The 13,228-nt window shown below is 41.5% G+C and overlaps 1 protein-coding gene across 1 annotated transcript in view; it reads left to right on the top strand.

The window, feature by feature from the left end:
- Positions 1-12,501, top strand: part of LOC310777714 (anthrax toxin receptor 1-like) — a gene marked incomplete at its 5' end in the record, with an annotated part of 43,537 nt that extends 31,036 nt beyond the window's left edge. The window contains 5 exons of the mRNA XM_083638088.1: positions 2,875-2,925; positions 4,574-4,669; positions 7,087-7,260; positions 8,190-8,270; positions 12,384-12,501. Coding sequence (XP_083494214.1) covers positions 2,875-2,925; positions 4,574-4,669; positions 7,087-7,260; positions 8,190-8,270; positions 12,384-12,422 — 441 coding nt within the window. The 3' untranslated portion in view covers positions 12,423-12,501. The remainder of the gene's footprint in view (positions 1-2,874; positions 2,926-4,573; positions 4,670-7,086; positions 7,261-8,189; positions 8,271-12,383) is intronic.
- Between the last annotated feature and the right edge of the window lie 727 nt (positions 12,502-13,228).

The raw sequence follows: 13,228 nt of genomic DNA, 5'->3' as shown, positions 1-13,228 counted from the left end.
GTGAATTGGTATTATAATTATCGATATTCAGCAAAATAAATGTAATTAAACAAAAGTCGAATAACTATAAAACCTTAATGTAATGACTGCCCTGATGAAGGCCGTGCGTGGCGGAAACATGTTGGCTTTTTAATTTGAAGGAAGAAAAAGCCAGCACTCAAAAAGTCCTTTTCAATATTTAATTTGGAGAGGCCCACACTGAGGAAGGCCTAGGGCCGAAACATGTATGTGCTGTACTACTCCTGACTGAGGTAAATTAAATATTGAAAAGGACTTTTTGAGTGCTGGCTTTTTCTTCCTTTTGATTCTGTACTCGTGCCGTGCACCGGACCTCTTTGTTTCACTCTCCGAGTGTGCTCGTATTTCTCTACTTTTTGATTCGGCTTTTTAATTTGTCCAGTAATATAAATGGTAAATGGTAAATGGTAAATGGCCTGCATTTATATAGCGCTTTTATCCAAAGCGCTTTACAGTCAGTAGGTACATTCACCCATTCACACACCGATGGCGGCAGGTTACCACGCAGGGTGCTGGCACACCAACGGGAGCAATTTGGGGTTCAGTGTCTTGCCCAAAGACACTTCGACATGCAGACTGGAGGAGGCGGGAATCGAACCACAGAACTCTTTTATCCAAAGCGATTAGGGGACGACCTGTTCTACCTCCTGAGCTACAGCCACCCCAGGGCTTACTATAAAGGCTTAATAGACTAAGCATTTATAGTAAAGCTTTCTTTTTTGTGTGTGAAGGGGTTGGTTCAGCTTTTTGGATTAACTATAAAACCTTATTTATTTCTTGATTTCTGCTCAAGTAACGATGACTAACAACTAACGTAAGCGCCTTCTCATTGAAAAACCAAAACCAGTCCAAATCCAGTGAGAGGAGCATGACTGACAGCCACTCATCCAATCATAACAACGCTATTTCCAGCTTGTACTCGCTACCGGATAATTTTACACAGACACTTGACAACGTTGAACATGTTAATATTTTATATTTTATATTTAAACTGATGAACACAAACAAGTCATCCAAGTCATCATCCCTCAAGTCAAGTCAAGTCTTGAGTCTTTAACTTCCAAGTCAAGTCTCAAGTCATTTCTTTTTTGTCAAGTCATCAAAACAGGGACTCAAGTCGACTCGAGTCCAAGTCACCAAGTCTCAAGTCCCCATCTCTGCATGATACTACCAAAACATCTCGCCTCATATATGTTAAATGACAGGGTGATGATACAGTATGCCACAGGTTTGGTCATATTCTAGCTAAATACTGGGTCCAGAATGTTTCAATATATGGTATGAGGGCATATTCAGATATTTTATTTAATGTGTATATGTAACACACACATATATATATATATATATATATATATATATATATATATATATATATATATATATATATATATATATATATATATATATATGTTATGTTGTGTTATACTGTATATGTTATATGTATGTTACATGTTACATGTTATATGTATATATAACATTAGGTATATCTGGGCACAGTATACTATATAAGGCATATTTGACCTGGCATAAATGATATACAAAACATCTCCCTAGCTCCAGATATGATCCAGATTCTTGCAAAGTATCTCCAGATTCTGGCCTATTTTGCATTTGAGATCATTAAAGTAGTAGTAGGGGGCGTCTGGGTAGTGACCCGGCTTAAAATCCTGGAGGCTTGGTCCAACGTTCCTACAGAGACAATTGGCCATGTGTGCGGGTGGGAAGCCGGTGGGCTATGAGTCCTGGTCGCTGCACTAGCGCCTCCTCTGGTCTGGGGGGAAGGGGATCTGGGGGGGAAATAGCGTGATCCTCCCACTCGGTGCTAGTCTCCAACTCTCCCCAGATCGGCAGAGGGGGTGGAACAACGACTGGGTCAGCAGCGGGAATTGGCCAAGTACAATAGACCCTGTAAAAGACGTCTTGTGCCGTATGCGTTACGAGACGCTGGACATTCCCACTAGGAATATGACGATGTCCGGCACTGCAACTTTGGCGATGTTTGGATCCTTGCGTTCCATACATTCCAGATACACAGCTGACCAGCAGCAGAAGTCAGATAGTGCTATGCGCTAAAGACAAACAATGGCAGGTCCTCCACCTAAAAGATCCAGTGTGTGTGTGTGTGTGTGTGTGTGTGTGTGTGTGTGTGTGTGTGTGTGTGTGTGTGTGTGTGTGTGTGTGTGTGTGTGTGTGTGTGTGTGTGTGTGTGTGCGTGCGTGCGTGCGTGCGTGTGTGTATGCGTGCCTGGGTGGGTGAATTTCATTGAAAAACTGTATGGGAGCTGTGCATATATTTTATTTTTGTTTTAGGTTATTGTTGAAGACCAATAATTCAGTACAGTTTTGACCTTTGCTGGTATTTGGAACACTTTGCAATGGCAACTGTGCATACAATTCTTTTATAGATATTTTTTAGATAATTAACTTAAGTAATAATCTAAAAAATATCTATAAAAATTATTATCAGATCTGACTTTTGGATGGAATAAAATTGCAAATCTGTCGGCAATTTAAATGTTGATGTGCGAGTCATTAATCTTGGTGTGGCACACTGATGGACAAGAAAATGTGAAAGTGGCACCTCATACCAAAAAGGTTGCTGACCCCTGGTGTACGGTAACCTGTCTGTTGCTGGCAAAGCTTTAAAATACGTGGAGGAGGCATCGGGATCTTCCATATTTCTATGACAGCTGAACCGCTAGTTGTAACTTTCTGCAACGAGTTCGGCTCCGCCCACCAAATCCGTCATCACTGTAAAACAAACAGTAAAAGGGTCTATAGGGGGAGAAAATATGAGATGTGTATCTTATAGTAATAGTTGTAGTATTACTGCTTGATATTGTGCCTTGTCCTGCAGGTGATCAGAGACCCTCCCCCCTCTCGCCCTCCTCCACCTCTTCCTGCCATTGTAAGTCAAGTCAAGTCAAGTCAAGTTTATTTGTATAGCACATTTCATACACAGAGGCAATTCAAAGTGCTTCACATAAAATGTGAAGTAAATGTGAAGTAAACTCATTTCAAAATGTTTCTCACAAAACTAAATGTCAGTATCAGGTCCAAACACAAAGCCAGTCCGAAAAAAAAAAAAAAAAAGTGCTTCACATAAAATGTGAAGTAAATGTGAAGTAAACTCATTTCAAAATGTTTCTCACAAAACTAAATGTCAGTATCAGGTCCAAACACAAAGCCAGTCCGAAAAGAAAAAAACCAGTCCACTTCTGTTGTCCCTGCTGCTCAAGACCACCAACTGACCTTATCAACATGATACTGTACATGTCTGTAGGGTTGAGCACCACTGACAAGATATAATATGCTAATAAATAATACATATTTATTTATATAGCACTTATCTAAAACACAGTTTTCTATTTAGAAGTTGATACTGAATTTGTCCCCTAAATCTAATTTCCTCAGTCTGAGGGCGTTAACCGAAAATGTGATTATCTTTCACTCACATCCTATATAAATTCAGTGATACTGTAGATGTAATCAGTTGATGTTCTGTTATGCACGACAGTAGCACTTGTTGGAAGTAGGGTGAGAAGAATGAGAACTTATCAGTTATTGCGGTAATTCAATATATCTGGAGAAAACACGGAATACTTTTTTATATACTTAATATAAAAAATTGGCATGACAATTGTGACATTTAAAGACATAGAATACCACTAGAGAATTTGGCAGCTACAAAAATTGTAATCAGTATTCAGGTCAGGTCACTCCCGTAGCCCGGGGGCACCACCCGTCTTCAAACATCCCGATCTGCCGCCAGTCTCACACACTCCACCTGCGCTTTCCCCCGTCCAGCTCTTTATGTCCGTCACTCATTATCCCCTCAGCCTTCCTTCCTACACCTTCTTCCATCAGCTGCACCGTGCATCATGCTATTTATACCGTGCATCATGCTATTTATACCGTGCATCATGCTATTTGCACCGTGCATCATGCTATTTGCACCGTGCATCATGCTATTTGCACCGTGCACCATGCTATTTGCACCGTGCATCATGCTATTTATACCGCGCATCATGCTATTTGCACCGTGCATCATACTATTTATACCGTGCATCATGCTATTTGCACCGTGCATCATGCTATTTGCACCGTGCATCATGCTATTTGCACCGTGCATCATGCTATTTGCACCGTGCATCATGCTATTTGCACCGTGCATCATGCTATTTGCACCGTGCATCATGCTATTTGCACCGTGCATCATACTATTTATACCGTGCATCATGCTATTTGCACCGTGCATCATACTATTTATACCGTGCATCATGCTATTTGCACCGTGCATCATGCTATTTGCACCGTGCATCATGCTATTTGCACCGTGCATCATGCTATTTGCACCGTGCATCATTCTATTTGCACCGTGCACCATGCTATTTGCACCGTGCATCATGCTATTTGCACCGTGACACCAACATGTTTCGGTCAAACAGACCTTCGTCAGGGTGTGCAAAGAATCACAGGGCAATTATGTAATCAGTATTGGCCTTGCAGAAACCCATATCAGTGGACCCCTATAGTTTCTGTTTGTTGTGTTGAAGGAGCCGGAGGAAGAGACTTCACCCAAACACAGATGGCCGACAGTCGACGCTTCTTACTACGGAGGCAGAGGACCTGGAGGAATCAGACGCGTGGAGGTGAAGAAAGATACAATATAAAGACGATATAAAGACAATATAAATACAATATAAATACAGTATACATACAGTATACTGAATGCTGAGACACAGCAGAAGTGGAGTTAGCGATGAGTGACAGTCACATGGATTAGTTTGGATCATATCATTCATTCATTTATTTGTGTCTTTATTCATTCATTTATGTATTCATTAATTCATTCATCCACTCATTTAATAAAAAAAGGAAAGAAAAAAATCATCGCTTGATGTTAAAGGAACACTCCGCCGATTTTCAACCAGCTTTGTATCATTAGAACATCAGTAGTATATCAGAAAACTGTAAACTATTTTGAAGTAATTAATTTAGTTTGACAGTTATTGAGAGTTGATTTGAGTAAAGTTGTGGACCAGTGATGTCATTTGTGCATGAATGACATTACTGGTCCACAGCTAACTCAAATCAACTCTCAATAACTGTCAAACTAAATGAATTACTTCAAAACAGTTTACAGTTTTCTGATATACTACTGATGTTCTAATGATACAAAGCTGGTTGAAAACCGGCGGAGTGTTCCTTTAACCATCTGAAATGTGGGAGGATTGGACCTAGGTTGCATGCTTGAAATAAGTATCATTGTTTAGTTTTTACCACGGCGCCTGCTTGCAGCTGACTACAAATTTGCCTCAAGGTTGACCCGTAAAGTTTTTGAGATCTTTTAAAAGTTTTGAAAAACACATTTTTAACATCTCCTCCTACACCGTTGGACCAATCACCACCAAAGTTTGATGTAGCATCAACAGACCTATCTCATTACAATTTGTTAAAAGGGTGTCGTTTTGAAGATATACATTTTGACATTTGTGAGAGGGCGTGGCCTGTCAGCTAAATTGTCGTACATTTACGACTGATTATCCAATCATCATGGAAATGTGTGAAGATGTTCAGGTATCATCAATGGCCATGTGTGCATAGCTGTTTTACAGTTGAACTGCAGGGGTGTGTGACAAATGCCATAAAAAGGCTCTCAAACGCTTGACACACATCACCTACTGTGGAAATCAAACCTGTGAACTTCTGGTTACAGTTCAGTGTCACTACTAGGACACCATGGGCCCTATCTTCCCCCTGGCCTTAGGCGCTAAACTGGCGTTAAACGCAAAAAACACGCTTTGCGCCTGGCTCGGGAAGATAGCATCATGTTTTTAGGCCCCGAAATGCGCTTTACGCCGAAGAGGCATGGCGCAGTGCCAGAATAGGCCAGAATGGGCGTCTCGACCTTAAATACTGGCCTAACGCTATCTTCCCCCCTGGCATTAATTTAGCGCTTAGCACTTTTCAAACCCAGGCCTTATTCAGTGTGCCGGGGATATAGCCAGTAACCTAGGCCTATACTGCAAAAGTTAACTGTTGAAAATTCGATGTCTGGTTTTGTCACGAGTAGCATACAGCTGAAGTCTCTCTCGCCATCAAGCAGACAGTGACGGAAGCATGTTTCTTTATGTGCGCCAAGGGGAAAATGACGGACTAAATTGGTGGGTACTGCATGCGTAATTACGCAGCGGAGATACGGGAGAGATGCAGATTCAGCGCGCCGGCCCCGGGGATGCACTCACTCTCTCCCCCCCCCTCTCTCTCTCTCACTCCCTCTTACTCACTCCCTCTCTCCCTCTCTCTCGTGTGTCAATTTCTGCCCCTAGCGCACTGCAAGCATCAGATCTGAAATGTAGGCTACACCACAGAATGACAGAACCATCACTATTTTGGGGAAAAGGCCACTAATTTATAGCCTATGTAGACACAAGGCAGGCACAAAGACCGATGGAAAAAAAGTTGTTCTAGCGTAGTTTTGAGTCCCTGTCATTCAGAGGCTGTTGCATCATCCTACCTGTGCAGTGGGGGAGAAGAAAAGGTAGAGAAAACGATATCATTCTGCCCAAACTTTCACCAATCTAATCTCATCATGACATCCAGGGATAGGCTATATTTTTCTAGCCGATGCGTTTAGAACATTCTTTTCACTTTGATCTTGTTATAGTGTAGCGTATTTACATGCTGTATTTAAACTGCAGTGAGATTTGTTTGAGGAGCATAATAGGTAACGCTTTAGAATACAGCCCGCAAATAAGCATGTAGTTATAGTATAACTACAGGGTACAAGGAGTGTAGTTATAGTATAACTATGGGGTACAAGGACGGTAGTGATTTGTTTACTGCAGTTCTCCAATGAGTACGCTGTGAATAATTCTACGCTTAAAAGGCGTGCTTAAGTGGTTAACAGATGGGTTTAGCGCCGAGGGGAAAATATGGACTGTGCTTGACCACGCCCACAATTTGCGCTGAGCCTGGCCTTAAACGCTATTTTAAGGCCAGGGGGAAGATAGGGCCCCATGCCTTCTGTAATTATCTGCCCTACCTGTCCTTTCTACCTGTGTAGGTGCGCTGGGGGGCGAAAGGCTCGACGGAGGAGGGGGCGCGGCTGACGAAAGCCAAAAACGCGGTGGTCACCATGCCAGAGGAGGTGGAAGAGCCGATCATACCCCGACCGCCCCCCTGTCCCGCTCCACTCTGCACCCCCACACCACAGTCCACATGGTACACTCCTATCAAGGTGAGGTCACACACCGTAATGTTTCCTTTAATGACGTGCATGCAGCGTGCACGTCCTGCAGCGTGCGCATCCTGCGGGATGTCATGTGGTTGGTTTCAGAATGCTGTTTGGAAAGCCTTTTCCATACAGTCAGGAGCAATACATGGGAGGAATTTGGAGGAATAAAGTCAGAATTCAAGTGGTCTTTTACTTTTAAATTAGTTTTTAATCATTCAAATGAATTACAATAGTTTGTATTATTTTATTTGCTATTTTATTTTAATTAAAACATTTTTCGTAAAGCTAAAATTACAAAAACACATTTACATTGACACGTTGGCTGCTACCATTCCCCTTCCCTATTCACCATCTCCAGTAGATATACAACAGAGCATACATACAATCACATAATGTGTTGGCATCTGTTCCCTATAGCTACGATGGGTCCAGGTTCTCCTCCTCCTCCTCCTCCTCCTCCTCCTTGGATGCTTTTCCAGACACATAAATTCCACTTTGCAAGGGCTCCATTCTTAAAGGGGGACTGACCCCCCCAGATTTCTTGCAAAACGGTATTCTACTTGATTTGAAAACTCTGCAGGCAAGATAGCCGCCTATACTCCCTTCTTTAGCTGGCAGAATTCCTCCCCCAATTTTTTATAGAAATACATCAAACAGTTCTTCAGACCCCAGAGGAATAAGGAGGAAGTGAACGAAATAAATTACATTATAAATACATTATTAAGACATTGGCTTGTACAGGTTCATTTTAAACTATGATCCTAAGCTATTTTTAGCCATACAGGTTCACTTTAAACAATGATCCTAAGCTATTTTTAGCTATATAGGTTCACTTTAAACTATGATCCTAAGCTATTTTTAGCTATATTTTTGGCTGCTTTGTTGCCGCAAACCTGTTTGTTAGAAGTGACTTGACTCGATCTGACCTTCAGGGGCGTTTTGATGCGCTGCGGGCCGTGCTGAGGCGGCAGTACCACAGAGTGGCAATCATGAGGCCCACTCAGCAGGACAAGGTGAGGTGCTTGAGGGGGTTCCAGGGGGTCCCCAGCAAAAGGGGAAACATTGATTTTATTCACTCTCCAACAATGCCAGAATTTATGACTATTTTGGTCATGGGTTTCATACACTTTCTGTAATAAAAGATCTAAAAGCAAAAATCTGATCAGATGAGGGACTCTGTGACAAAACCTTATCAAGTGTTTGAGAACCACTGCCTTAAAACACTCTGAGTCACATGACTGATCACTGACATGGAGACAGCCATTACTGCAGAATAACCAATCAAGCTCTCGACACAGACAGGAAGTCGCTGTACTATACATCATCCTGCTTATTACCAAAGACAATCATCATTTGACACCAAATATTGATTTAAATCAATCTGATTACAAGCAGAGATGGGAAGTAACTAAGTACAAATACTTTGTTACTGTACTTAAGTAGCATTTTCAGGTATCTGTGCTTTACTGAGTATTTAATTTTCTGACAACTTTTTACTTGTACTCCCTCCTTTTAACACAAATATTTGTACTTTCTACTCCTTACATTTTCAAAACAGGCTACTTACTTTAGTTTTACTGCACGACAAGAAGAACGTAACGTTGTCTCTCTCTCTCTTCGTCTCATGCTCTCCCAGCTTTCATGCATTGATCATGTGCACCTTTTTTGTGGAAAAAGCATATCACACAAATTATTAATCAAAGTATAGTCTTTATAAATCTTGAAAAATGTTTGGAGGGGATCTTTAAAGTTTAATAGTATCCGAATTATATTAATTTGATGTGAGTTTCAGTTCGCTTTGCACAGAAACATTTTTACTTTTAGTTTTACACAAGTATCTGTACTTCTATTTAAGTAAAGAACGTGTGTACTTTCCCCATCGATGATTACAACAAAAAACTGGACTGTCTGCAGTAGTAGGGTTAAGGTCTTTTTGGCACAGAGTCACCAGTTAATTTGATTGGAAATCTACAAAATGGACCAGACTGCTTGACTGTGGAGTGATGTGATTAGAAACAACAGAAACTAGAAGGGCACTTTGAGAGCGCAGACCTCTGCCAAGGCCCGGTATTATTTACTGTTACTTATGTAATTAGTTACCAGTGTTGGGGGTAACTCATTACAAAAGTAATATATTACATGTAATACCGGTATATTATTTTTAGCAGTAACTCAGTAATATAACTTATTACCAATAGGATTTCAGTAATATTATAGCAGTTACTTTGTCGAGTAACACAAGTTACAAATTGATTATTATTATATTTTTTTAATCAAAGCACATATTTTAAAAAATATCCAAATTACCTAATCAAATTGTGTGTTTTATGCAATTAACCACTATAGATGACAATAACAAAGGAAAATGATAACATTTCGAATTTTGGACAGTTTACACTGACTTCAAGACGGTTTAAATTATTTTTCGGGATGGTTCTGGGGCAGCGATGTCATTCTGCTACTGCAGTTATTTTGGTGAAAGGAAAGGCCCTTACACATCAAGAGCGATGCGAATATACGGCACGAAATTGCGATGCGAGTTTTGACCCACCTGTCAATCACAGCCACAGATGTGTACACGTCGGAAGCGAATTCCTGAAAAATCGACCGTGGTTCGAAAAAATAAACGCCGCATTAACGCTCAGCGAAACTTTGCCGCTGGTATGCATGGTTGCATTGACTGATATAGGTTCGGAAAATATTATTGACGTGCAAATTAATCGCACGAAAAAACGCTCCCGATGTGTAAGGACCTTAATGGAAAAAGTAGTGTAATAAGTAACAAGTTACTCTACACAGACAGTAATATTGTAAAGTAACTTATTACTTTCACAAATGAAAGTAACTAGTAATATGTAGTATATTACATTTTGAAAGCAACTTGCCCAACACTGTTATGGCTCAATTCCACCACTTTTAACAGCCCTGCACAGCTCGTCCCCACTCGGCTCTAATCGTTTCGGCTCGATGGACGTTTTGCTTCCACCCCGGATCATCTGCCCCCACCCACCCCCGCCCCCGCATATCTGTCCTTCGCTTATAGCCGAAGTAGACATAATGTTACAATTAAATCCATCCACAGAACTTTTAAACTGTTTATGAAATACTGGTGCCTCTAAATGACCTACAGTGGACATGGGCGAATGTGACAATCGGCCAGGATTGGATATCACTTTGTAGTTAGTCAGGCATGTGCTGCGCGCGGACGGAAGAGGCGCAACAGAGTGAAGCCTGCCCTGTACCCCGCGGCCTCTCAGGCAAGACCGCGGCTTCACCAAACACCCGCTGCGGCCTAGCGGAGCGCTGCAGCTCAACTAACTATAGGAGCTTGCTGAGCAGCGGACTTTTTTCACTCTGAAAACAATTGAAACCACCGCCACGACTTTATTTCACAAAGGCGAAGGCAGCAACACAAAGACTGATGGAAATAACATAACAGAAGAGAATGTAAGCCCACTAAACTGGTATGCAGCGCATTGACAGTCAGTAGATAGAGTAAACACGATTCTGCCTGGCCAATCAGTCGTCTACAATGTTTTCACGTCACCGTATGAACCCGGGTTGACAGAATAGAACCCCGACGAGGCAGGTACGAAAAGTAGCACGACTCGACTCCAATACAACCCGGGCTGGGACAGTTTAAACCGGTGGGATGAGACAATTTATCGAGTCGAGCGGAGCGGGATCGCGCTACTACCTGCGGTGGAAATGAGCCATTTGTTACTTACTAGTCTCTCCCCAGACTCAAATATTACGTTGAATCGCTGCGCTCCGCATACTACATAATAGCCACTGCTGGTTTTGAAGGCGGGTTGAAATTGAATGAGTGACAGGTCGTAGCACCGATGAGAGAGCAAATGGGCTGTGCCTCCCGTGTTGTCTGAACGCAAAGTCGTTACTGATTGGAGAGGACTGAAGCCATCACTGGCATATGACTGGCCAAGTGAACGGTTCCCTCCCATAACCAGCCCTCTGAGGGAAAGTGTCCCAGACCCAGAGAGAGATCTGCAGCATGCAGTAACGTAGTGTATCAGACCCAGAGAGAGCTCTGCAGCATGCAGTAACGTAGTGTATCAGCGTAAGAACTCTCATCGGTCTGGCGTCGAGACTAGTTACTTACTTACTGCTTGTTTGTGCTATGACTGCATGAGTCAGATCGGGATCCACTGCAAAATGCTACACCCTTCCACAAAGTTTCATGAAAATCGGGTCAGTAGTTTTAGGTGATTGCTAATTTTGATGACATCTTGGAGAGAATCTTCTTGTCACTTATTGGCCAAAACAATTGGCGTTTTTCCCCAATATTTAATTTTTCAGGTTTTTTGCAACGCAAAGAACAAAATCGAATAAACTCAGACACAGGAAAAAGAAAAAAAAGAAAGAAATGCCATATATATATATATATGCCATTTCTTTCTTTTTTCTTTATATATATATATATATATATATATATATATATATATATATATATATATATATATATATATATATATATATATATATATATACTACACACACACACACACACACACACACACACACACACACCGGTATATATATTACAACGTGGGATCCCACGCAAGGGGTCCAGGAGAATCCAGCCGGGCGACTCACCCCTCGCCCTAACCTCATCAAGGTAGGCCAGAATCGGGTCAAAACAGATGCGTTTAAGGCTATTCACTGAAATGTGTTGTTGATCTGAACCAGATTTAAAAGAAAAAGTACAAGGACATTGAGAATGCTGGCCCCTTTTCTTTTTCATCAGTTTGGCCTTGTTTCCTATGGCCTTGCACCTAAATTGTTGTTTTTTTGGACTGAGTTGTGCGCGCATTTCGTGAGTTTGGCCAAAGAGATGGCTACATCATTTGCGGATGATGATTGTTTGGAGACTGTTTATGAATGATGATGTTGGCCAATTAGAAGTTGAAAATGTTACGAGATCGCTAGTACTTCACATGCTGAGATCAATTCAAATCAAATTGAACAGATAACCGCTGTTGCCTGTACCGCATTCTACTCAATTGAGTCAGATTGAAATGGCAGTTTATGGAATAATCTGCATTTTTCAGAAAGGTTTTACTGTAAACAGATCAATCTAACTGTCTTTTGTTGTCGTTTTCCCACAGGGTCGCTGCATCAACTTCACCAGAGTCCAGAGTCACTAGACCACAGAGAGAGGGAGAGAGAGACACAGAGGGAGAGAGAGACACAGAGAGAGAGAGAGAGAGAGAGAGAGAGAGAGAGAGAGATCAGGACTCAACATGAAACCTCAAAGTAGTAAATATATCTGGAAATGGTGGAGCTATAGAACACGATACGTGTTGAAACAACAGACTTGAAATTGCATTGATCTCCAGTGGGACTCAACAGAGAGACGAGCTGCCAGTTGAACTGGTCAATATAACAATAACTGATGTGCATACTGCATGATTAAAAAGAAATAAAAAAAAAAGCCTTAATTTTAAGGTAGAGTCCATACCGCCGCCAAACTTTTGACAAAGTTTTGTGCTGTTGCGTAAATCAAATTTGGAAGTCAGGCACCTTTTTGTGATTGGCCACGCCCATTACCACGCCCCCATTTGGCCATAGACCAGACCAGCTCATCCAGGTAATTTGCAAAATATGAAGGCCGTAGGCCGCGCCCCTTTTTAGGGGACAACACAAGCCACTCGCGTCGACTTCAATGTAAAATAGCAGTACAAAAAAAAATCTCTAGAAAAAGAACAGAATTCATTTTGTTTCTAAATGACCCAAAGACACCATGACATGACAATATATTTCATAGAATCCATTCATAACTTTCTGAGATGTCCTGCGGACAGACAGACAGACAGACGGGTGAAAACATGACCTCCGGCTGTTTGCAGACGTAAAAACAACAACAGAAAAAAAAGTTGTTAGCGATGACTCTGCATGTTTGTCTCCATTTAGTTGTTGTTTGTTCCGTCACCTCCAGATATTTGTAGGAGTC

The sequence above is a fragment of the Poromitra crassiceps genome, assembly GCF_964638095.1.
Source record: "Poromitra crassiceps genome assembly, chromosome: 6".
Taxonomy (NCBI): Eukaryota; Metazoa; Chordata; class Actinopteri; order Beryciformes; family Melamphaidae; genus Poromitra; species Poromitra crassiceps.
Note: the sequence above shows the minus strand (reverse complement) of the source record. Positions and strands in the feature narration are given on the sequence as shown.